At 42.6% G+C, this 23,183-nt stretch overlaps 2 protein-coding genes across 8 annotated transcripts in view; one reads left to right on the top strand and one right to left on the bottom strand.

Annotated features, from left to right (window-relative positions):
* The first annotated feature begins 1,514 nt into the window (after window positions 1-1,514).
* Window positions 1,515-21,051, top strand: Slc24a5 (solute carrier family 24 member 5). The gene is given in 9 exon segments (NM_001415920.1): window positions 1,515-1,660; window positions 2,127-2,312; window positions 13,422-13,505; window positions 13,594-13,697; window positions 14,031-14,131; window positions 15,743-16,026; window positions 18,267-18,473; window positions 20,083-20,184; window positions 20,622-21,051. Coding segments are annotated over 9 exon segments (1,512 nt in total). The 5' UTR covers window positions 1,515-1,539; the 3' UTR covers window positions 20,945-21,051.
* Window positions 20,403-23,183, bottom strand: part of Myef2 (myelin expression factor 2) — a 35,881-nt gene continuing 33,100 nt past the window's right edge. For all 7 annotated transcript variants that reach the window (XM_087654379.1, XM_087654377.1, XM_087654378.1 and 4 more), the window contains 1 exon segment: window positions 20,403-21,657. In XM_087654379.1, the coding sequence (XP_087510505.1) occupies window positions 21,494-21,657 (164 nt within the window). In that variant the 3' untranslated portion in view covers window positions 20,403-21,493.

The raw sequence follows: 23,183 nt of genomic DNA on the forward strand, positions 1-23,183 counted from the left end.
CTATGGCTAACACTCCAACTGTGAGCAATGCTTTTGCTGCGTAAACTGGTTTGTGTATTGAGTTTTGAGGGGGAGATCACAAAAGCAGTCAGCACGCAGTGGCCCATTTCCCTGGCACTGCTTCTGAGAGTCCATGGGCAGCTCTGCCTCACTAGCTGAGAACAGACCTTCTAGTTTCTATTCAGATGACGCAGCATCCCAGGCTCAGCACCACAGGGCAAACTCGAGAGCTGAGTGTCAGAGAGGTTTGTTTACACCAGCAAAGTTCCCAGCAAAGCCTCCGTGTGCTGGGCTGGTTTTGAAATGGCACAAGTTCGTGAACAGCCAGAAGCAGCTCACTCTTCTACACCAGATGCACCAGTTTCTACATCAAAGGCTCGGCACCTTGATTTATCAGTTAATTTATTACTTGATAATTGCAACGTGCCTATAATACACTCCCGTCTCTCCAATTTTATGTACAAAGCAAAGGAACCATAACAGTTGCAAAGCTACAGAATTTCTCCATGGCAGTTTTTATCTCAATCCCAAAAATAAATAATGGCAGACAGGTGACAAAACAACAGAACAATGGCCCCCTGGAAGAGATTGTCCTCAAAAGGTTACACTTGTCATGTAGTACACACCAAACCAAAATAGAGGCGATCCCTGCCTTACAGATAGTGTAAGGGTGGAACAGAGAGGTTAAGTACTGGGCCTAAGGTCACAGCTAATAAACCTTGCTAGACCTCCACCCTTGCAGTCTACTCCAGAGCCTGTGCCGTCAGCCACAGGTGGCTCCCCTGCCACAGGTTTTCCCGATCTTGGCAGGCTACAGAATGTATTCGAATGCTGTCTGTCTGGTCCAATTAGCATTTTATACAGCTCCTTCCGGCAAAAAGCACAGCTGATCTATGATCAAACAGCATCCATTCTGCCTCCTTAATAGTTCATGGCGCTGTGGGCAGCTCTCAAGCCCCTTAGCCTCGGCCTTCATTCATGCAGCCCTAGCTTCCCAGTTCAACTATCACAGTCACCTCCTAATGGACCTTTCTGTCTCTGGCTCTAACTGTAGATGGACAGGAGCGACCCAAATAAAACTACAAACCGTGCCGTGGTAAGCAGAGAGTATACACACACACACCCGCCCAAATAAATCCTACAAGCAACTGCTATAATAGGGAAGGGAGCGGGGAGGGGGACAGCATCAAGCTAACCCAGGTCCTCACAAATCTAGAGGAAGTCAAAGGCAGTGTCAGTGTGAAGATATCAATAGATCCAGGATGAGCACAGTTGCAGGCTGCCTGGGCCTGCCATCAGAGTCCGGCATGGAAAGAGCTGTAGTCGGTTTGTGTCTGCGCCCCTCCCTAACTCCTCCAACCTCCCTAGGACTTGGACCTCCTGATCAGAGAAGCTAGGCTGGGCTCCCTCGCTGGCCTCCTAAGCTGTGACCCCCCTTCCCCCCGCAGGCACTGGGGAGGAAGGAGACTCCTCACATGATTCAGCATAAGTCTCCCTTGCTCCCTTCCTGAATCACACACTGCCAAGAGCACGCTGGAAATGCGGACAAAATGGGGCCCAACTTGGACAAGAAGGGTCCTGCGGCTGGGGATCTTCTGGGTCTCTGCATACCTGCCTGTCCGTGGTGTTTCCCTGCCCCCGCGCCTCCCAAGGGCCACAGGTAGGTGGCAGTGGGTTCAGACACCCCAGTCCCACATTCAGATATGGGATGCCCCTCCCCCACCCCGACTCCTGCTGTATCTGCTCTGCTTCCTAGCACTGCAGAGGATGGGAAACACTCTTGATCTGCAAGTGGGTTCTCAAGAATGTTCTGCAGTAGTTCAGAGACCAAGAGGTGGACAGGGCTGCACTTCTTACAGTTGGAGAAAGTTTCAGAACATTCTTCCCACTTAGAAAGAGCATTTAGAAGCAGACACAGAGAGGGGCTGTGGTAATTCCTCCTCCAGTTCTCTTCTAACAGTTTATTTCATGAAATAACCTCTTTCAAAGACCACCTAAGGCTTTGTATCATGTTTCCACCAACGTCTCCATATCTCCCCACTCCCCAACCCCGGATATCCCAGTTTTGGCTTTGTGGGTTTGAAATGTGTGGCTCCAACATCTTGTGGTCTTTTTCTTTTCCTCAGTGGGAAACAGCACGCAATGTGCTGTCTCTCCGGCATCGTCGGAGTTTCCCGAAGGGTTCTTCACCAAGCAGGAGAGCACAGACGGAGGCATCGTAATCTACTTCCTCATTACCCTCTACATGTTCATGGCGGTCTCTATCGTCTGTGACAAGTACTTCCTGCCCTCCCTGGAAATCATCAGTGACTGTAAGTTGCTGGCAAGGTCTCCTGCGGTCTTCCAGAAGAGTAGTCACACGGATCTGTTGGAAACAGTTTGGTAACAACCCTGTCCATCTCACCCGGTGGCAGTGCACCAATGTCTGTCCTGGGGTCCTGTGGGGTCATCCCGGGAGTGCAGGCAGAAGCGCGCCTTTCAGTTCTAATTGTACACTGCTTGCTTCCAGAGGCTTCCTTTTGTTCCAGCACGTCAGTGGCCGTTAGAGAACAGTCTCGAGATTTTGCACCAGTGTCCTTCATGTGCCCCTGACACACTGGGTGCCGGGTCCTCACTGTTTTCTATTTCAAACCTCTTTCCCTTGGGCTCTGAGAGTGGGTGGTAAGCAGATGGGGCCAAGGACCTCCTTTCTCTCTACTCCTTTACTGGCATCCTGAAACTCATGAACCAATAAGTAAATAAATTCTAAGCTCCATGGAAAGGAACCTCAGCAAACAGATAATAATGTTAAGTGTTAGTAGTTTCTGAAAATAAAATCAGTTAAAGCCTGTTGTACTGCAGGTTTCCCAGCACTCTGAGTATAATAGGCCTTTGTGGATGCACTGGGTCCTAATCCAAGGAAAAATGATAGCCAGCCATCTACCCAGAACTACCAAAGTCTGCAGCCTCTCTCAAAGCTGATCTTCATTTCGCAGCAAAATCAAAGCTAAGGGTTGTGTCTTTTCGCAAGACTACAGAGAACAGAACAGCAGCACCCTTAACTCCATCCCACACATACACATGCAGATATATACACACATATGCACACATTAAACACACACAGACTAATATGCACATACATGCACATATATAAACACTCATACACACGTGCACACATATACACACAAACATGCACACATGAGCATGAATTGAGTATAAATTGTCTTTTTCTCAACCCCCTACCCTCCAAATGCAAGGCAGGTTATTTTCTTCCTTTTACGTATGGCCGCGGGACACTTAAGAACTACAGCACCTGTAATGGCAAAGGAATGAAACTTCTATTTGTTCAATAATAATAGGTTTATCATAATTATTAATAATTAAGTAGGTGCAAATGTACTTTATACCAGTATTATATTTTATGCTGATAATACATTGCTATTTTAATGTTAGCTGATTTTAGCACATTATCTTTGCTTAATGAAATGCAATAACAAAAGTAAATCCACCTAAATTTGCGTCTCTTGATCCCCAAAGATCCCTAAACACACCATTTTGCTAGAGTCTCTTCTATCTGCAGATTCATCCACTCACCTCCTAAAGGTCTTGGATTTTCCCACATTGCCAGTCTCTTCAAAACCCTAACTTTTAATCACAGCATAGGAGCTCATGATCCTATGAGTAACTCGGGAACTTCACTCATTATGGCGTCCTGTGAAAATTTACTATTTTAAGCTATTAATCTCACAGAACCGTTTTAAATAGCATTGTGTCTGTACAGTGCGAATGCTCTGCACACTTCTCTGATTCTCTCTGACTAAAGGTCAAAGCTGTGCATACGTAAGACTTAGGATGGATATCATCAGAAACATCCCACAAAGGGTTACAACCCCATGGTCTCAGCAGGGTCCATTCCTGGAAACAAACATCACCTTTAATGTCTTTGTTATGTTCAGCCGAAACCTCATGCTATGACGCTCTTATTTCTCCCATGCATAAGGTGGCTATTCTATGTGCTTATTGAAAATCATAGCCTTACTTACTTACTTACTTACGTGACTTCTTGCCTGCATTTGGGAAGGAATTTTTCTTACCAACTTTCTCAAGGCCTTAGAAGTATGAACAGATATTAGCGCTGATATAAGTTTCCGTGGTTTGTCATCTCCATTTATACTGAGGGCATCCATGGTGTTGCAGCTGACATTTTAAAGTCAGGAATTCTGCTTCAGCTCCTGTGGCCTTCTATCCAGAAAGATCCAATTAGTGGCCCTAAAAGCCTCCCTTTCTTTTCGCTTGTTTTACTTCTACACTTATTCCTGAACCCTCAAACTCATCTTCACAGTATATATCAGTTTTCAAACACATGCTAAGTACATATGAGTGTGTGTTTCCATAATCCTAACTGTAATAATCTTTTCATTCTCATGTCAGCACTACATTTAACTAAAGTGAAAATGTAAAATATTGCTTCATACCTCACTAAGGACTGTAAGCCTCAGTGACTCAGCTGAGCTGATAGAACAAATCCAGCAAGAATTCTGTTTACAAAGGTTGTCTGTAAGAAGTAAAAAATTTAAACTTCCAGTCCTGCATGTTAGATCATGCCCTCCATATAGTCTTCATTAAGAGTTTCCTCCTCCTGTCATAATGACTTCCACTATACCACTTTGTAGAGTTTCTTTGAAACATCATCAACAAACATGCATTTCTCAAGAACATCACATAAGAGGGTAGCTATTAGGACTGCGTGGCCGACGAATACCCATGGGATGCCAGTCCTCCTCAGCTGTAAGATTTGACTTAGCTCCTGAGTATCAGAATGACAGCCAACAACACGAGGTAGAAATAACGTTCGTTCAACCCACTTGTCAAAGTCTGATCCTCTGTCATACTTGTAGTCAAATGACGACATCAGCAATAAGAACCAATCAGCAGTTTGTCTCCATCCTCAGGCACTGACTTCCGTCTGGAGTGCATGCCTTTCCTCTGTGCTCCTTGATAGGCAGAGTTGTACAGCTCCCCATCGGCTGAGGAGTAATCACGTAGTCCGCAGAACATCCCGTGTATATCCCACATTCTACTAAGGGGTCCCTTACTTACAGATACCCATCACGGTGCAATCATGGAAGCCCAGGCACATCATATAGTTGCACATATATGTGTGTGAGTATGTGTGCGCACATATATATATATGTGTGTTGTGTATGGCCTCATCTACATAAAACCTTACAAAACAGGGCCTAGTGCATTGGTTTTACTTCGAGGAAAGCGAAGCTGAGCCCACACAGCTGATGCAGACCCTTACTCCGGCGGTCCACAGTCCAAGCTCTACCCCTCCTCTCTAGAGATTATTTACCATCACGTGGTTGTCTCAGAAGACCAGTTCTATCTGAGCCATCTTGTGAGCAATTTTCTGCCCAAGGGCACTGAAAATTTTGATAAAAACATATAGGAGACATTCACTGGAACTATGAAGTATATTAGAAAATCAAGAGTTGTTTACTGAAATGGGTTTTGATCTCTTAGAAATCTACCAAGGGTTATAAATTAATTTTGTAAACATTGTCCCAGATGACTAGCCTCTCGGCCTAGCATGTTGCCTAAGATGCACATGGACTTACTCCACAGTCCTATGGACTTCAATGTCATGTAGAATTCCTGTTGACACATATGCTGTGGCTCTAATAGGACAGTGGTGGAAGGGCACCAGCACTAGCCCTCCCTCCTCTAATCCGCAGCGGCTTTTGGGGTTAGCAACAGAGTCTTCAGCAAAGGGCTGGCAGCTTCTCCTATAGCTGTAGCCACTAGAGGTTTCCAGCAAGGATTTTCCACTTCTCTTCCCTCTCTGCTCTACTTACAGTCATAAAAGCCACACAGCCTCCCCATGCCCTTCAACCCTGGAAAAGCATGCATTTATCTCCCCTGGACAGCTAGAAACAGTCTATCATTATTCGAGTTGTGTGAATCATGACGGGAAAGCAATGCTCGATCTACCCCCTCCTCCCACTGGTCAGCCCCGCTCTCCCATGCTCATTCTGACTCAGATTCCTGTTTCTTCCTCCATGTAGGTTGAGGTACAAGAGGAGTCACAGGAGACTCCCTAAACACAAAGGTCTAAAGTGAAATTAATCGATATTATACAGGAAGAATAGTTATCCACACCGTGGTAACTGAAGACCTAGCTTCTGTAGCGAGAAGCAGAACATGGACTCTGGAAAGGGAGGGAAAGGGTCAGATGCCTTAGAGCCAAGGGAACTGAAGGATAGGACTCTCCTCATCCTTGCCAGGTGTCCCCATCAGACCCTGATTTGGAGGATGCTGAAGAGTGGGCGTGGGTACAAGAGACAGAGAAGAGTGGTGCCTCTGTGTACCTGGTCATTTCAGTGAGACCGGCTAAAAGAAGCCATGCTAATGACTACCGTGCTTGTTGTGAAGCTAGTAACGTTCCTGTTGCTGTGTCTTACTTGCTTGGGATTTTCCCTTCCTAGGTGTTTTCCTCCTACATGTTCATGTACTCAGTAGAAGGTCTATGACACACAGGAGGGCTGGAAGGGTTGGGGAACCCAGTGACCACAAGCCGTGGTGACAGAATTGCTAGAATGGTTGGAAGCGTCCAACTTAGAGACAGACACATCTGGGCCCAACTCCCAACTCTGCAAGCTGCTAGGTCTTTGGCAAGTCCTTAACATCTGTATGCCTCAGTGTATCAGCTGTGAGACATGTAATGAGAGTTTCGTTCAAAGAGCTCTGTTCTATGTACATGAGGAAAAATAACAGTAAACTGCACACAGGGAACAGCCTCTGAGAATTCATTATTACAGAGTATACCAAGAAGGCTACCAAGACTCCTTTACCCAGGAAAAAAATCAAAGTGCAGAAGGGAAATAAGTCAATAAAAAATGTGCTTGGAGCAAATAACAAATCTATGGTAAGGTACAACAGCTTGGAGCCTGTCTTAGGGTAAAAACAAATCAGACAGTCTCATAAGGCAAGATGTAAGCTTATAAAACTCTTACTTAATAACCTATGTGGCAATTCTACACTATTTTTTAGAGTTCCTTTGGGTTCTTTCTTGAATCAACATCCCTCCTGTACTATTGCAATTTCGTAATCTATGTTCAAAAAGTGATCTCTTAATAAAAATATACACACATATAGTACACACGTGAGCACACACATACCCACTAACGTTCACTCTCCTGTCTGCAGAGGTGAGACACACTTCTCTGTAGGAACAGAGCACAGTATCCTCTCACTATGTTCGAGGATCTCAGCTATACTCAATCGCTCCTGAACAACTTCCTTTACATTTTTCTAAGATAGCTCCATAGAAATTACAGAGAAACTCTTCAGAGTTTCATTTGCACCTTTAATCTCAGCACTCTGGGAGTCAGAGAGGCAAGCAGATGTCTGAGTTCGAAGCCAGTCTGGTCTACAGAGTGAGTTCCAGGACACCCAGAGCTACACAGGGAAATCCTGTCTCAACAACAACGGCACAGTCACTTGCTTCAGCCAAACAACAACACAAATGTAGTCACTTGCTTCAGCCGAATTCCAGTAAGCTAACTACAGAACCCATCATTTAAATGCTAACCCAATTCAATTCCAACATCTAATCTCTCATGCTAACACCTTTGAGTTATAACACATTTTAAGTGAAAATTTTCCCACGTTTTAGGAAACTGTTTTAAATATTTACTTTTTATCTTGTAAAAATTACTTTCACTACCTCTACCTTGAACTGATGTTTGCCTATGTTCCACACTATGTTTCGGAGACAGACGATTAAAAAAAACAGTAAGCTTTAATTCCAGGTAGAGCTTACTCTAACTTGTGAAGTTAGGAGCCTTAGTAATTCTGAGTCTGACATTTGGATAGCTTACAGTTTGAGGGGATTATCTGAACTCTTAAGCCTCATGAAATTTACAGAGGCAAAAACATTCTCAGAGACTCAGAGCAGTCCCTCCTCCCTGCTGGAGAGCACAGCCTCCTGAGAGCCTGGGAGATGCCCCCACTGGTGCTCTTTTCTCTGGCCTGAACTGTAATCCCTTGGACTGCATCTATAGTAGAAGCTAAGAACTCTGGGTAGTATCAAGATATAGGTGAGAAACAGGCAGTGATGGTAATTGCACTTGTCCCTTTCTCTTCAAGTGGCAGAAAGCATCACGTCTTTGGCATCAGAACCATATAGGTCCTATCCCACCTCTGACCTTGGGCAACAGGGACCATGAGGTTGAGAGGACCTAGTGGATGGGGGAGATTCTTTTTCAACAAAATCAGGCCTTTAAAAGCATTATAGAGATGTTCCAGAGTTCATTTCATTTAAAATGTGTGTGTGTGAGGTTTTTCTAAACAACCTCTTTAAAGTCTCATATTAAGTTATTTGGCAGTGACAGAGTTTGGGCCTCCATTTTAGCTAAGTTCTCTTTACTACTTGGTATAGCAGTATTTCCAAAAAATCACAAACTTTCCAGCTGGTCATTACAGAAAAGAACACACAGAGGAAAAAGTTTGGTAAACTTTAAAAGCACCTGATTGTCACGATGCTGTGTGTCATCTAAACAATGTGTTGGCACCTGAGCCTATAAAGGGACCATACCTTGGACATCTCTCCTATACCTTGAAATAATGTGGTTGCTCTTTCGGATTAATAGAAAGAGGAATAATAGCAATAATGGAAAAACAGAACAATTTATCTTTAATAATAAACTACAGCACAGGAAAATGTTACCCAAAGGTCAAGAAAGACAAGGCCAATCTACTGTAAAGTTCACAGATGTAAAATAATCTTACAACCATACAATGGGGCTTGGAAAAAATACCCTTGAAGTTTTGTTCAACCATCTAACAGAATCTTTCCTTTCATAACTACAATTAAAGCCCAAGGACTAGCGAGAATGCCTTCTGACACAAAAGACTTCCAAAGGGTCACTGCTTTTCCCACCTTAATACAGCCCATTCCACCATCTTTTCTCTCTGGAAACTGAGCTTGTCCAACGAAGCAGTCTTCAGGCCGCACTGACGGAAGACAGGTCAGTCTTCGGGGCATACTGAGTGTGCACCATCACTGTCAGAAAGGAAAGATGGTTGCTTTCCCTTGTCTTCCCACACTGGCTTTGGAGGGCACAGCCTAAGACTCTGTAACACTAACTTTTAAGTTTCTAGAAATGTACTAGGAAACTGTCAGAGATTCTTGTTTCCCAATAAGTAACTTTCTGCTACTTAAGAACGAAAGAGGGGGCCCGAGGAACTGGTTCAGTGGGTAGAATGCTTGCCTTCCAAGCTCAAAACCCTGGGTTCAATGCCCAGTACTGCAAATCTCGAAGTGCTGGCACAACAGCAGCCCCTGGCAGAGGCAGGGAGATGGAGGTAAAAGGTCATCTTTGGCTACATGGTGAATGCAAGGACAACCTGGGATACATGAGACCATTTCACAAAGAAAAAAAATGTTACAAAGCATCAAGTAGACAAAGTTACAAGGCCGGTAGCATGAAGCCATGGAAACGCTATTGCCCTCCAGGTCCAGCCCTAATTCCCATATTTACAGTCCGTGAGACTTGATTTGTTTTGTACTCCCAGGTCCTGATGTTTGTTTGGATGTGCTGGGTATCAAAGTCGGGGCCTCGTATGTAATAGCGAGTGCCGATTCTTCCTAAAATGTAAACTCTAAAAGTCACATCTAAGAGTTAATGTTAGAAATATGAGGGGTTGGGGATTTAGCTCAGTGGTAGAGCGATTGCCTAGCAAGCGCAAGGCCCTGGGTTCGTCCCCAGCTCCGAAAAAAGAAAAGAAAAAAATATGAAAACAAGCTGAATGCCATAGTGTAAGATAGTGCCTCCAAGGGGTTGGGGATTTAGCTCAGTGGTAGAGCGCTTGCCTAGGAAGCGCAAGGCCCTGGGTTCGGTCCCCAGCTCCTGAGGTGGTAAGAATGCCAAAACTTGAGGACATTCAGGTCTGGCACACAAAATCATGTATTGTGTGTGTGCATAGTGTTCCCCCCCCCACCTGAGTAGTTCAAATGATTCCGCCGTGATCTGTAATAACTAATACAGTGTGCATGGTGTGCAAATAGCTTAACACTGCATTGTTCAAGGAAAAAGAAGAGTCTAGCCCCTATTCAGAAGGAAGGTGATTTCTCTTTGAATAGTTTGGTATGCAGGTGGTTGAATCTGAGGCTATGGAACTTGTGAGGACAGGGCTGAGTATGTATGATTTATATATGCGCCATATGTACTAAAAGAAACACCATAAACTCAAAGCCCACAAGCCATTACTTTTTCCTCCCTTCGTTGTTTACTTAGGTCAGGTGTTTAAGTGATAGAGTCAAGGCAAGTGGGAAGAGATAAGAGAGCCTGGGTGGGATGATCTCACTCCAACCATTCACAATCATCACATGGCAAATGGGCTGGTTGATGCCTTACACCAAAGGCCCCAAAGGATAAAGAGAGTAGCTGGGACTTTATGCCAACTGAAAAAGTGCTTCAGAAGAAAATTCCCTAGCCTTCAGGGTCCACAAGGCCATACACGATGTACCTTCAATCCCACCCCGTTGTTCTCTCTTGGGGCTCTTCATTCTGTCTGTAGCCTGCCTACTACACTCTTACCTACAGAGTAACACCCTCATTTTGAAACCTCCCCTCCAAAGTTCCTTATCCAATGACATTTCATATCTTCTCTATTTTCATTTCTTGTTGCTTCTCAAAACCCCTGTAGAGTGTGTGTGTGTGTGTGTGTGTGTGTGTGTGTGTGTGTGTGTCCATCTACTACACTATAAGGTGACAGCCGCAGCTCTTGTCTGTTTACTGCCACATCCTGACACACAGAGAAGCATCTGGCATAGTTAGTGTTCACACTCAGCAAGGAAAGTCAGATGATTACAGCTACTTAACAAATTCTTTCCATAACTTGTAGCTAACAATAAAGAAACATTGTTTTTATTGTTCCCCACAGTCTGGGGGCTTTACAGAGTTCAGGTAGCTGATTAGGGTGCCTACTGGTTATAGTGAAAGGGTGGATCTGGAATCACTGAAGGCTTGTTCTCCCACGTGTCTGGCACCTAAGCTTGGAAGACTCAGAAGGACCAGAAGGCATGGATGCTGGAGGTGTGTCCTTCAATGGGGCTCACGAGGTCTGTCCCGATGGAGGCTTCCAGATAGCAGGGCATGTGTGGTGTCTAGGGCACTAAAGCAAATGTCCCGAGAGAGGCCACTTGAGGAAATTCTATCATTTGCTTTAATGTCCTGACCTTGAAAACATTATCACACTGCCATGGCCCTCAATTTGTCAAAGCAGTCACAAAGGCTCATCTGTGTTCACGAATGCTAGCCACGTGCTCTACCACAGAGCCATATGCTCAGTCCCCTTTTTAAATAAGAGAAAAGTTATTGGAAAGGATGTGGAATACAAATATTGTAGTAAGTTTTGTAAAATTCAATCTGCTACAACCCAAACAAGGAATTTGTAAGGCCAAAAAATCAAAGCTTCAGCAGAGAAGAAATGTGTAAGCAGGACCAGTCAGGAGCTGAAGTGGTGGCTGCTCTTCCAGAGGACCTGGGTTTAATCTGAGTGCCCACATGGTAGCTCACAGGGAACCTGGCATCCTCACACCAACGCACATTTTATAAAAGCAAAAATAGCCAGGCTTCACAAAGCCCAGCAGCACTGCCACCCATGACAGAGACCAAAAGAAACACACCAGAGTTCGAGGACCAAAACCTTAGTACAGTAAAAGCAGTTAGCATCGAAGAAGGACTTCCATCAAGAATTAGAAATCTGAATTCTAGTGGCTGGGGTGTTGGTAGGCTTGGCACCCAAGCTTGAGGATGAATTCCGATTACCAGGACCACATGAAATGCCAGGTGCACTAATGCTTGACTGCAATCCTGACCCTGGGGAGGTGGTACAGGAGGATACCTACGGAGCTTCAAAGTTACAGCCACACACCTGACAAAGACATTGCCTCCATATGTACATTTAAAAACATGTAAACACACATGGACATTGGCCTCCATATGTACATCCATAAACATGTATGCACACGCAAACACATGCACACACACGCATATACACACACGAAGGCACACACAGCCCTACCTTTGCTGGCAAATGTAATGAAGATTTCTGAAAGACTGAGTTGTCTCTTCAATACGGCTTTCTCTTCTCCTTCCTGTATGTAGTATGTCTCTCGGTTCTAATGCTGGAAAAGTCACATAAGACTCTTCCCAATGTCAATTAAGTGAAAGGACTTGTATGCTTGGAAGTTGGACCTACAAACCACTCAAATAATAAGACAGTACTTACTTCTTTGTGTAATTTGCATAATGCCAGATTTATTGGGCTTTTTGTTTACTGATTCCCTCCTCTTCTCCATTAGATAATGATGTTGTAAAACTGTGAAAGAACTCAATCCAGCTTCATTGTAGATCTTAAGAACCACTGACCAAATTTGTCAAAGGAGTTGTTTTTGTAGCTCACCTCCAGCTGGAAGCCGACTTCCCTGACTTGGCTGACAGCCCCGGCTTTGTCTCCCCTTTCCATTGTATATTTATCCATTTGTTGGCAGTGGAGCCACAACATGGTGCATGTGTTGAGATTAGAAGACAGTTTTGAAGGGTTGGTTATCTCCTGCTACATAGGTTCTGGAAACAGAACTCAGGCCACCAGGCATAGTGGCAAGGTCCATTATCCACTGACCCACTCACTGGCCCTTAGGTGTTTATTATCTTATCCACTGACCCACTCACTGGCCCTTAAGTGTTTGTGTACTTGCTGGTTTTATGTCAACTTGACACAAGCTAGTGTCCATGATCATTGAGGGAAGGCCTGGCTGATGGTGGGTGGTGCCATCCCTGGGCTGGCAGTCCTGGGTTCTATAAGAAAGCAGGCTGAGCAAGCCATGGGAAGCAAGCCAGTAAGCAGCACCCTCCATGGCCTCTGCATCAGCTCCTGCTTCCAATTTCCAGCCCTGCTTGAGTTCCTGTCCTGACTTCCTTCAAGGAACAGCAATGTGGAAGTGAAAGCTAAATAAACCCTTTCCTCCCCATTTGCTTCTTCAGTCATGGTGTTTCAGTGCAGCGACAGAAACCCTAAGACATCTTGTGTATGTGTGTATGAGCGTACGCGTCATGATGCCCCTTCAGAAGCCAAATGACAAGTTCGTGGAGTCGGATTCTTCTTCCATGTTTTCATGGGTTCTGGGGATTGAACTCACATTGCCTGCAATGCACGGTGTCTGCACCAGCCCTCCCTTCTGTAGAAATACTCAGTGATGCGTTCATAGGAAACCGAGATGCATACAGGATTTCTCTAAGTCAAATGTTTAACTTCCAGATTCAGTCAGTATCTATGTAATGTTCAGGTGTAAGTTCTGAGTGTCTTTCACATAGCTCTACTGTGTGCTCCTTGCCACTGTCAGCCATAGTAATCACTTCCTTTGTCTTTAGCCCTTGGACTGTCGCAGGATGTTGCAGGTGCGACTTTCATGGCAGCAGGTAGCTCGGCCCCTGAACTAGTCACCGCCTTCTTGGGTAAATACTGTTCCTTTTACTTGCCACTTACTCGGTGTGGTTTTAGTTTCAAGTCAGCTCTAACCTAGCCACCACTGTCTTGTCCCAGGTGTATTTATCACAAAGGGAGATATTGGTATCAGCACCATTCTAGGATCTGCAATTTATAATCTCCTCGGCATCTGTGCTGCCTGCGGCCTCCTCTCCAACATGGTAAGAAAACTATTCAGTAAGATGTATTTTCTTGACAAATCTAAGCCTGCCTGGGATGAACAATAGGACACTGGAATCGTGTTCAGTCAAATTTAATAACCACCAGAAAAACATTTACTCAATTGACTTAATCCACAAATATCTCTTACTCAAATTTATAAAAGTCAGTACAGGTTTATAAACAAATTTTCTTTAAAATTGTTTTTCTCTACATAATATGCAAACTTAACAATATTTTACCACAAATACACACAGTTTCAGAATTATACTATACACTGTTCTTGAACAACTTACCCTGTAAAGCACACAGTAAATCAAACCACTGTTTTCCAGGTTTCAACGCTCTCGTGCTGGCCCCTGTTCCGTGATTGTGCTGTGTATGCAGTTAGTGTGGGAGCAGTTTTTGGCATAATATTTGACAACCGAGTTTACTGGTAAACTTTAAATAACTGCCTCTCTTATGTAAAACATAACTGCAGAGTTTTTGAGGTCTGATGGCTTAGAAGTGTAGTGTCCAAAACCTTCGCCTCATTTCTGCAGCCACTCCAGTCTATGCTGCTCTCCTCACAGCTGCTGGTGGCTCTCTTCTGTGAGGCTGTTGTGTAGATGGCCTTGGTTAGAGGTGGTCATAGTGAAAAAAGCTTGGAGAAGCAGCAGAAGCCCCTCCCCTGCTGCAGTTTCTCCCATCCTCCCCAAACAGAAGGAGCTGAAGCCTTCTGTCACAACCCAGAATGTTTTTATGTCATTATCAAAAAAGCTTGCTGCTTTCCCACAATTTCTGCACCTAATAGGTCCAAGAAAATAAAGCCGCTAACTTGGTGGAAAGACGTAAACTTGCCAAACAGGGGGACGTACCTCCTAGGTCAATGGTTCTCAACCTTCCTACTGCTGGGACCCCTGGATACAGTTCTTCATGTCGTGGTGACCCCCAACCATAAAATTACTTTTGTTGCTACTTCCTAACTGTAACGTTGCTGCTGCTATGATCATTGGGCAGACATCTGATATGCAGATGGTCTTAGGTGACCCGTCATAGGGCCATTCAAGCTCCAAAGGGTCGTGCGTGGCCCACAGGTTGAGAAAAACTGTCCTAGGTGTCCTATGCTGGATACCATAAAACAAAGAAATATAAAACATATGGCCACATGTGTATGTATCCAGAGAACCCAAACAGGGAGAAAACAAGATAAATGAGAAGTCAGGCTGCGTATAGCAAAGAACCCTGGGAGTCTGCTGCCCCATGTGACAGGAGCCAAGGAAATCAGGAACCCCATTTTCTCTTTCAGTTGCAGCAGAGAAGTGATTCTCTGCTATGAAATAATTACCAATACTAATGTGATGAAAATAACTATATACAGAAAAGTGAGACACCAAAGCAAGACAATTCTTGGTGCTGTGTGTGCAGTTTCATTTCTGAGACTATCTTTTCTTATGAATATAAACCAAATTAAGCTACAATCAAATCAACAAATGGGGCCAAGCAGATCTGAAACCCTCAAAGCCCAAGTAGAAGAGGTAGGAGGATCGTGAATTTGAGTACTTAGGCCAATCAAGGGTAGCGTTCAAGGCCAGTCTGGGCTTTTACAATGAGACCTCAAAAGCCAGCAATACTCCCAACACCTCCAATTTTCTTCTAAATCTCTGTAGCACAAATTGCAAAGCCAAACTGAGCCAAAATCTAAAATAGTCAAAATATTTCACACAAGTTTCTGGACCAGAAAATCTTAAGAGACGGTATATTATTTTCTAATTATTAAATATTCGGGGAATATAATGTTAAAGAAATGAATTAAAAAATGCCCATTACTTAGCTTTAGTTTGAAACTCTCCAACTATTTTCAAGGCATTTTTTGTGCCTAATACTTGAAAGGAATCTATAGTCAGACAATGGGTTTTATATTACGTTTTTTAAAGAGTCAAGTTTTTATCGATGAGTTTGTAACAATATTATAACCAAGACAGGGTAAATAAAAGTATTTCGGAATGGTTCCTTGAATTTCCTACCGTTGCTTTTGTTAGATAACAGCACTTCCTCCCATTTCTAGGTACGAAGGAGCACTGCTGCTGCTGATATACGGGCTGTATGTCCTGCTGCTGTGTTTTGACACTACGATCAGTCGATATGTCACGAAAACATGCAGGCCCTGTTGTCCCTGCCTTGCCAAAGCCATGGAGGAGAGAAGTGAACAGCAGACACTGCTGGGGTGGGAGAATGAGAGCCAAATCTACATTCGTCGCCAGTCAAGGACTGACAGCGGGATATTTCAGGAAGATTCTGGTTACTCCCAACTTTCTCTAAGTTTACATGGTCTTAGTCAGGTTTCTGAAGGTAACAACTACACCCTGTTCACTATTCCAATCTAACCACTAGAAAAACACAGGTTCTCGTTTGGAGTTAGTGATTAATACACGCTTATACAAGACACTGTGGAGTCAGACTTGATAACTACAAGAATGTCCTACCCTTTAAGGAGCTCCCAATAAACATTCTTTATAAATCAGCTAAAAGTGTGGGGAAGAGGAGTGTGCACAGACACAGAGGCCAGAAGTCGGTCCTGGATGCTATTCCTCAATTCTCTGAGACTCCACATCAATCTTTGGGACCAGTCACTCAGTGACCCTGAACCTCGCTGACTAGGCCAGTGAGCTCTGGGGACCCGTGTGCCTCTGCCTTCCACAGCACTGAGATTATGTGTGGGCTGCCACACTTCTTATGCGAGTGTTAGGGATCTGACCTCAGACTCACATGCCTGTGCGCCAAGCACTTTACCCACTGAGCCATCTCCCAGACCCAGACTCTGAAATCAGCTAAAATTGAAAAATGTAAGTACCATAAACAAACATAAACTGCTAATACTGGTTCATACAGCAGACAGACTGAATAAACTTGGATGACACTCACACAGGAGATGCACATGGAGAAAGGAGCATTTGAACTGGGCCCCGTGGGATAAGAAAGGCTTTAACTCAGTAATCTGATAGCGTAGTCAGGAAGCAACGACTGACACTTTATTGCATATGTGATGCAACGGAGAAGCATGCTCTATGGACTGAGGCCTGGGCCTGCGCACATGCTTGCAGACAGCCAACATATGCCAGTGAAGCAGCAGAGGAGCAGGTTGAGAGGAAGGAAGTGCAGTGGAGTCGTGTAAGACCGTAAGGGGCATGCAGCGGTCATGAAGAAAGTCGGAGCTGCACTTAAGGTTCCTGACTCTCACCAGTGTTCACAGAATGAACTAAGAGGACACAGGACATGAGCAAAGCAGAGAGGGCAGTGGGGATGGATTATGAGACTAGGAGAGGAAACATCGCCAAACTATGGCAGCAGGAGGACCATGCCGAGCCAGAGCGGGGGCAGAGACAAAGCTGGAACTTGGATTTTCACTGGCTAAGGGATAACTGTCAATCAAAGGAATGGGGAGTGTTCGGAGGGACAGAATGGGGAAAAGCAGGTGTAATTTAAACATGCTGTGTGAAACAGAACATGAGCTCAATATGACAAAAGCAATCCCGACTAGAAAAGCTTTTATAAAAGTGCTTCCAACTCCAGTTAAGTGACTGAGAAGGCTTCTAATTTATTTAAAATTTTGACATGTGACATTTATTTTTATAAAACATACTTTGTAGTCTTTGAGGAGATTTAAAACAACAAAAACTCCAAAGAACTAGTCAAAATGCTCATGCTAAAGTCTGTGTCTAAATTAAAGCTGCACTGTAAGTCTTGGTAAGCATTTCTGAGTAATATTTGTGATTTGATCCAACCTCTGCATAACTGACATACATTAGTGTACAGTGCAGTCCCACTTTTATCCGATCTACTCATCATCCTAGTCCCCAGAGCACACGCCCTGGAGCTACAGCAAGGAACTAGGCCCAACCTTCTCTAGGTTCCTACTTCCAGTTGTGAAGCCCGCATTTGGTAGATGAGGCCCAGTGAGAAGCAGATGGAACTTTCTCTCAGCAGGCATCAGTACAACAAAGCACAAGCACCATCAGTTTTGGAAAAGGGATGGGGAGTGAAATCGCCTGGGAAGAAAGCAAGTTAATCCCCAAAGCATGAAGTCCCTAGGGAGTCCATAGTGCAGTAGAGCAAGTAAGTCCTACTTCCTACTCTGTGAACACTGTCACATTCGGCAAACAGTCCTAGACATCACAGCTCATACTGTCTGCCTAGTGTTAGGAAAACTTCTCTGACCGCAGTAACAGTAATGAAGTATTCAAACGTTCTAGATCAGAGCTTCTCAATCATCCTAATGCTGTAACCGTGTGATAATTTCCTCATACTGCAGTAACTGCCAACCATAAAATGATTTTCATCGACACTACGTAACTCTAACTTTGCCGTTATGAACCATAATGTAAGTATCTGTGGATCTTATAGTCTTAGGTGACCCTTGTGAAGGGCTGTTCAACACCAAAGGGGTCAAGACACACAGGTTTAGGCTACGGTTCTAGACAGCCGTTAAAATCTGCATACATTACCGTATTTCAAAACAGCCTTCTAAATGGGCTTTTCTAACATAACTGTACATTTTAAACAAACTCAAAATGTTCAACTTTCCACCACAGATCCACCAAGTGTTTTCAGCATGCCAGAAGCAGATTTAAGAAGAATTTTTTGGGTTCTCTCTCTTCCTGTTATTACGTTACTTGCTCTGACAACCCCGGACTGCAGGAGAAAGTTGTGGAAAAACTACTTTGTGATAACCTTCTTCATGTCTGCATTCTGGATCTCTGCATTCACATACGTGCTGGTTTGGATGGTCACAATAACAGGTGTGGAATTTAAGTATACTAGCACAAGAAAAGTATTTCATGTTAAGAACAAATTGGAAGTATTCAGTCTTGGGGGGCATACATTTTCTTCAGCAAGACTAAAACCTATTTACAAAATATGAAAACTTTAATATCACAACAAACGCATTCATGTTTTTTCTGGGTTAACATACCAAAAGCATTTCCTATGTACGCTGACACAGCCTGGGGTACAATTCATAGGCTATGCTTATAATTACACGGGGTTCATAAGAATTCTTCATCAAAGTAAATTCTAACCCACAGTAGAAAGTAGAGAAAGAAACTGACTGGGGTCTGGGCTCGGCAGTAGGTGCTTGCCGTTTGACCAGATGGCATTTTATTTTGCTTTAAATATGGTAACTCGAATACAATGCAGAGGAGTAAATGAGAACCAAAGTTTTGTTTTTAGGTCTAGCATCTTCCAGAGTTTTACCACTTAGTCGTCATATGCCCATTAGAAATGAATCCTCTCTTTCCTCCCTGCCTAAATCATCCAACCTGATTGTATCAGTGAAACTTCATGATCAGTTGGGCCCAGACATCTACTAACATGTATGTATGTATGTGTATACATCTATATCTATATATGTGTGTGTGTGTATAGATATAGCTACCTTTACACTGCTGACTAAAGAATTACAATAGAAACTCAAACACTGGAAAGTTGAAATAATTACTACCTGGAACCTTCTCCAAACTGGCTGATCCAACTTTTCCCAGATAACTAACCTTACTATGACTGTACTCTTAACTAACAAACAAACAAAAACAAAATAGTTTTATTCTTCATGAAAAAGATAAGAATGTCCAGGTAGCTTGCATATTTGCCATATTCAATTCTTTCCCAATCAGAACATATCTGACATTAGGCAAATAGGAAGAAAGGAACCAAACACAAGCTCGCAGATGAGTCCTGAAGATGACAAACAGTTCCAGCTCAGTCCTCACTCTGCTACGGTTTCCACTAAACCAGTAAGAGAGCAATTACATGTGCCCACCCTTTTTAAGTGCCCTCTGGTTTTATTTCTCAGGATGAACCCATCTGTGCTATCAATCTGATACAAATATTAATAAATTGGTACCATATGTCAGACTCAGGCAGGAAAGAACAAGATCCTGTCTACACCAGATTATCTATGTACTTCCCTTAAAACAAACAAAAAACGGGGAAAAAAACCAGTAAGCCAAGTAGCATTTCACATTTCAACATATTAATCGATAGCTGTAAGGTGCTTAATTCTCAACTACTCTAACTTCTAGAAAAGAGAAAATGCCAACAGTCCGAAGGAGGCAACAGTGACACCCACAGCTTCCTCTGGATGCCAAATATGAGGATTTTCCTGCTAGAACTTTGGCTGCTGAGTATCTTCAGATATCTGACATTAAAAAGATGTGCTAACCTGGTTACCCCAACTATCAACCTGTTTCAAATACTTTGTCATCTAAAAACCATATAAGCATATATTGGTTCAAGTACCTAAACATACCTAAATATTTTTCCTGAATAGAGAAGTATTCAAGCTGCCTTCAGAAAGTAGTTCATGTAAGATCTGAGATTGGTGACCTACAGTCTCTGTACCTGTTACAGGGGAAACACTAGGAATCCCAGACACAGTGATGGGCCTTACTTTGTTGGCAGCAGGGACCAGCATACCAGACACAGTCGCGAGTGTGTTAGTTGCAAGAAAAGGTAAGACTTGAGGTCTTCTACCATAAAGCAAGTCAAGGTAAATGAAATAAGACTTCCTCAGTGACATACTTTAAAGGAAAAAGAAGTGACTCAGGGGAAACATTTAGTTTTTAATAGCAGGTTAATTCCACCAACCTAATCCTCCACAGACCACCTGAAATGTGCATTAGATGGTAATTCACTATCAAATGAGAATAAAAAGCAACAAGGAAGCTGCATACCTTATTAAAAATGGTTTAATAAATAAAGACAATTATTAAATAAATGTTAAGACTTTAAAATACTAACCCAAGGAAATACAAATTCAATAAGACTCTTGCTCTAACAACAGTTTTCTAAAACTAACCAACAAAAGTATCCAGTGTTTTTCTTATGAAGATTATTAATAAAATATAGTGTTGATGTGCACATTTTAACAACATGCTATTCTTCTGCAGGTAAAGGAGACATGGCTATATCTAACATCGTGGGATCCAATGTGTTTGATATGCTATGCCTTGGTCTTCCCTGGTTTATTAAGACTGCATTTACGAATGCATCTGCTCCTATAGAAGTGAACAGCAAGGGACTCACTTATATAACCATCTCTCTCAACATTTCAATCTTTCTTCTGTTCTTAGCGGTTCATTTTAACGGCTGGAAACTAGACCGAAAGTTGGGGGTGGTCTGCCTAGTGTCATACTTAGGACTTGCTACTTTATCAGTACTATATGAACTTGGAATCATTGGAAATAACAGAGTAAGGGGCTGTGGAATTTGATATTTTTAATAATGTTATGTGGAACAACTGGAATGATAGAGGGGCAAAAAAATTCATGTCTTCATTTAGGTCAAATTAAAAAAAAAATCTTCAACTTTAGAGTGTAACACTTAATTACTATCCTTTATAAGCAGAGAAAAGTAATTTAAACCAAACCAAAATCACACCCTAATTTGTCTGAGCCCTTTCTTTAACAATTAAATACAAAGCAGAGATTTTAAAAGAAAAAAAAAAGTATCTGTTAACTTAAAATAATGTTGGAGAAACTAGAACAAACAAACTCTACTACTGAAAATAACAAAATGGCTTATTTCATTACAAATGGTATGTCCATCCATTGAAACTGAATGATCAGACGTGCTGTTTCTAGAAACTCAAACTTGAGAGAACGAAAATCACAGTATGTTTTTCAACATTATACTGTTAAAAGCTGGTGGGAGTTTTAAAAGTTCATTTTTTACAGCATTTGTAAGCATACAACATTACTAAAAAATGACTTTTACTAGGAGTCAATAAACAGATGAGGGAATGTTCCAACCATGCTTGAAATTATGCATTACGGTCCAAGCGCACATCGATTTCCCTGCCACTGATCTTGATGCCGTTCATTATTCTGCAGGCCTTTTCAGCTGACTCTGGGGATTCAAACCTGACTGTCCCACAGCCTTTTGACTTGCCATTCTCCATCTTTATTTCTGCAAACATTACATGACCTGGAAAAAGGAGTTACACAATTACAAGTCCATTTAAATGAGTTCCACTTCACTAGACAAGTTTTGTAAACTCCTCACAGCAATGGAGAGATCACAGGTAATTTGGTTAAGCATATTAACTAATAATATAAAATGCATATGTAAGCATTATCATTTTATAGTTTGAATACAATTCCTATATAATGACTACATATACATATGCATTAGCATACATAAAACAGGAATTGGACATTGAGTTTGGTTTTAAACCCCACTTTCTGAAGTAGATGTTATAGCAATAAAGCTAGCTAGCATAAATGCCGACAGCTCACCATGACCCCTGACGAGATTACACAGTAGCTCATTGTCCAACCTCCTGAATAGTTCTCCCTTCTCTTTCTATTTTCACTTCCCTCTGGACCTCACAGGAGCAACTATCCATAAATATAATTTCTGTCAGTTCATAAAAGGGAACATCAATTCTATTTTTCAAATACTGTGACAATATAGATTCAAAATCTTAAGGATGCTATCAAATAAGGAAATGACAGCAGATTTAAAACATTAACAATTAAAAACAAGGATGTTGAAGGGACATCTCAGAGAAGCTAGTAGTCTTAAAATCCATCAGTTAAACAAGAGCACTGCTGAGAAGGAAACAGAAGGAAGTACATGGTAATCACAGGTAAAAGGATAAGACGGACTAGTAAGACCAACTGAGACCCAGTCCAGATGGCAGTAACTAGGGTACAACCACTTATGGATGCTCCCCCTATTCTGGATGCATCTGTCATCAAACCATGCTAGACTTTAAATATTATAGCAGCTGGATTATTGTGCTAGTTTTAGTCTATCAACCAAACCAGACAGTCAGACACATTTACTTTTACAAAGGAACAAAAAGGGAAGACAAAATAAAAGGTGAGGATCTGTCAAGAAGTGAAGCCCTTTCCAGATGAAGGAAATTAATATTACTCTTACTGAATAGCAAGGATATTTCCCTTTTAAGGCTTAAGCTGAATGACCTCTTATTTATAATACCCTACGCTACTTTGTCTAACCCACTTTTTATTGCATTACTTCTCAAAGCCAACTGATAATCAATCCTTCACCTTCTCAACACATTAAATATCAGACAACGTCACACTGATTCAAACCACAGCCTGTAAAGCAAAACAGAAACTGTTAAGTATGCCCCTGAGAGTTTAAGACAGACTAATCCCAGAAGAGTCACAGGACCAAAGTAGATTGAAATAATTTACTCCACAACTAGTAAAATAGAAAAGAAGGGGTTGGGGATTTAGCTCAGTGGTAGAGCGCTTGCCTAGCAAGCACAAGGCCCTGGGTTCGGTCCCCAGCTCCAAAAAGAAAAAAAAAAAAAAAAAAAGAAAAGAAAATACAGAAAAAAAATCTATTTTCTAGTTGGGGGGGGCAAAAAAAATCGCAGAATGATACTGAGATATATGTGTTAAAAGAAATTTTAATAGTTGTCTTGGTCAGGGTTACTACTGCTATGATGAAACATGTGACCAAAAGCAAGTTGAGAA

This window comes from Rattus norvegicus, chromosome 3 (assembly GCF_021556685.1).
Source record: "Rattus norvegicus strain SHRSP/BbbUtx chromosome 3, alternate assembly SHRSP_T2T, whole genome shotgun sequence".
Classification (NCBI taxonomy): Eukaryota; Metazoa; Chordata; class Mammalia; order Rodentia; family Muridae; genus Rattus; species Rattus norvegicus.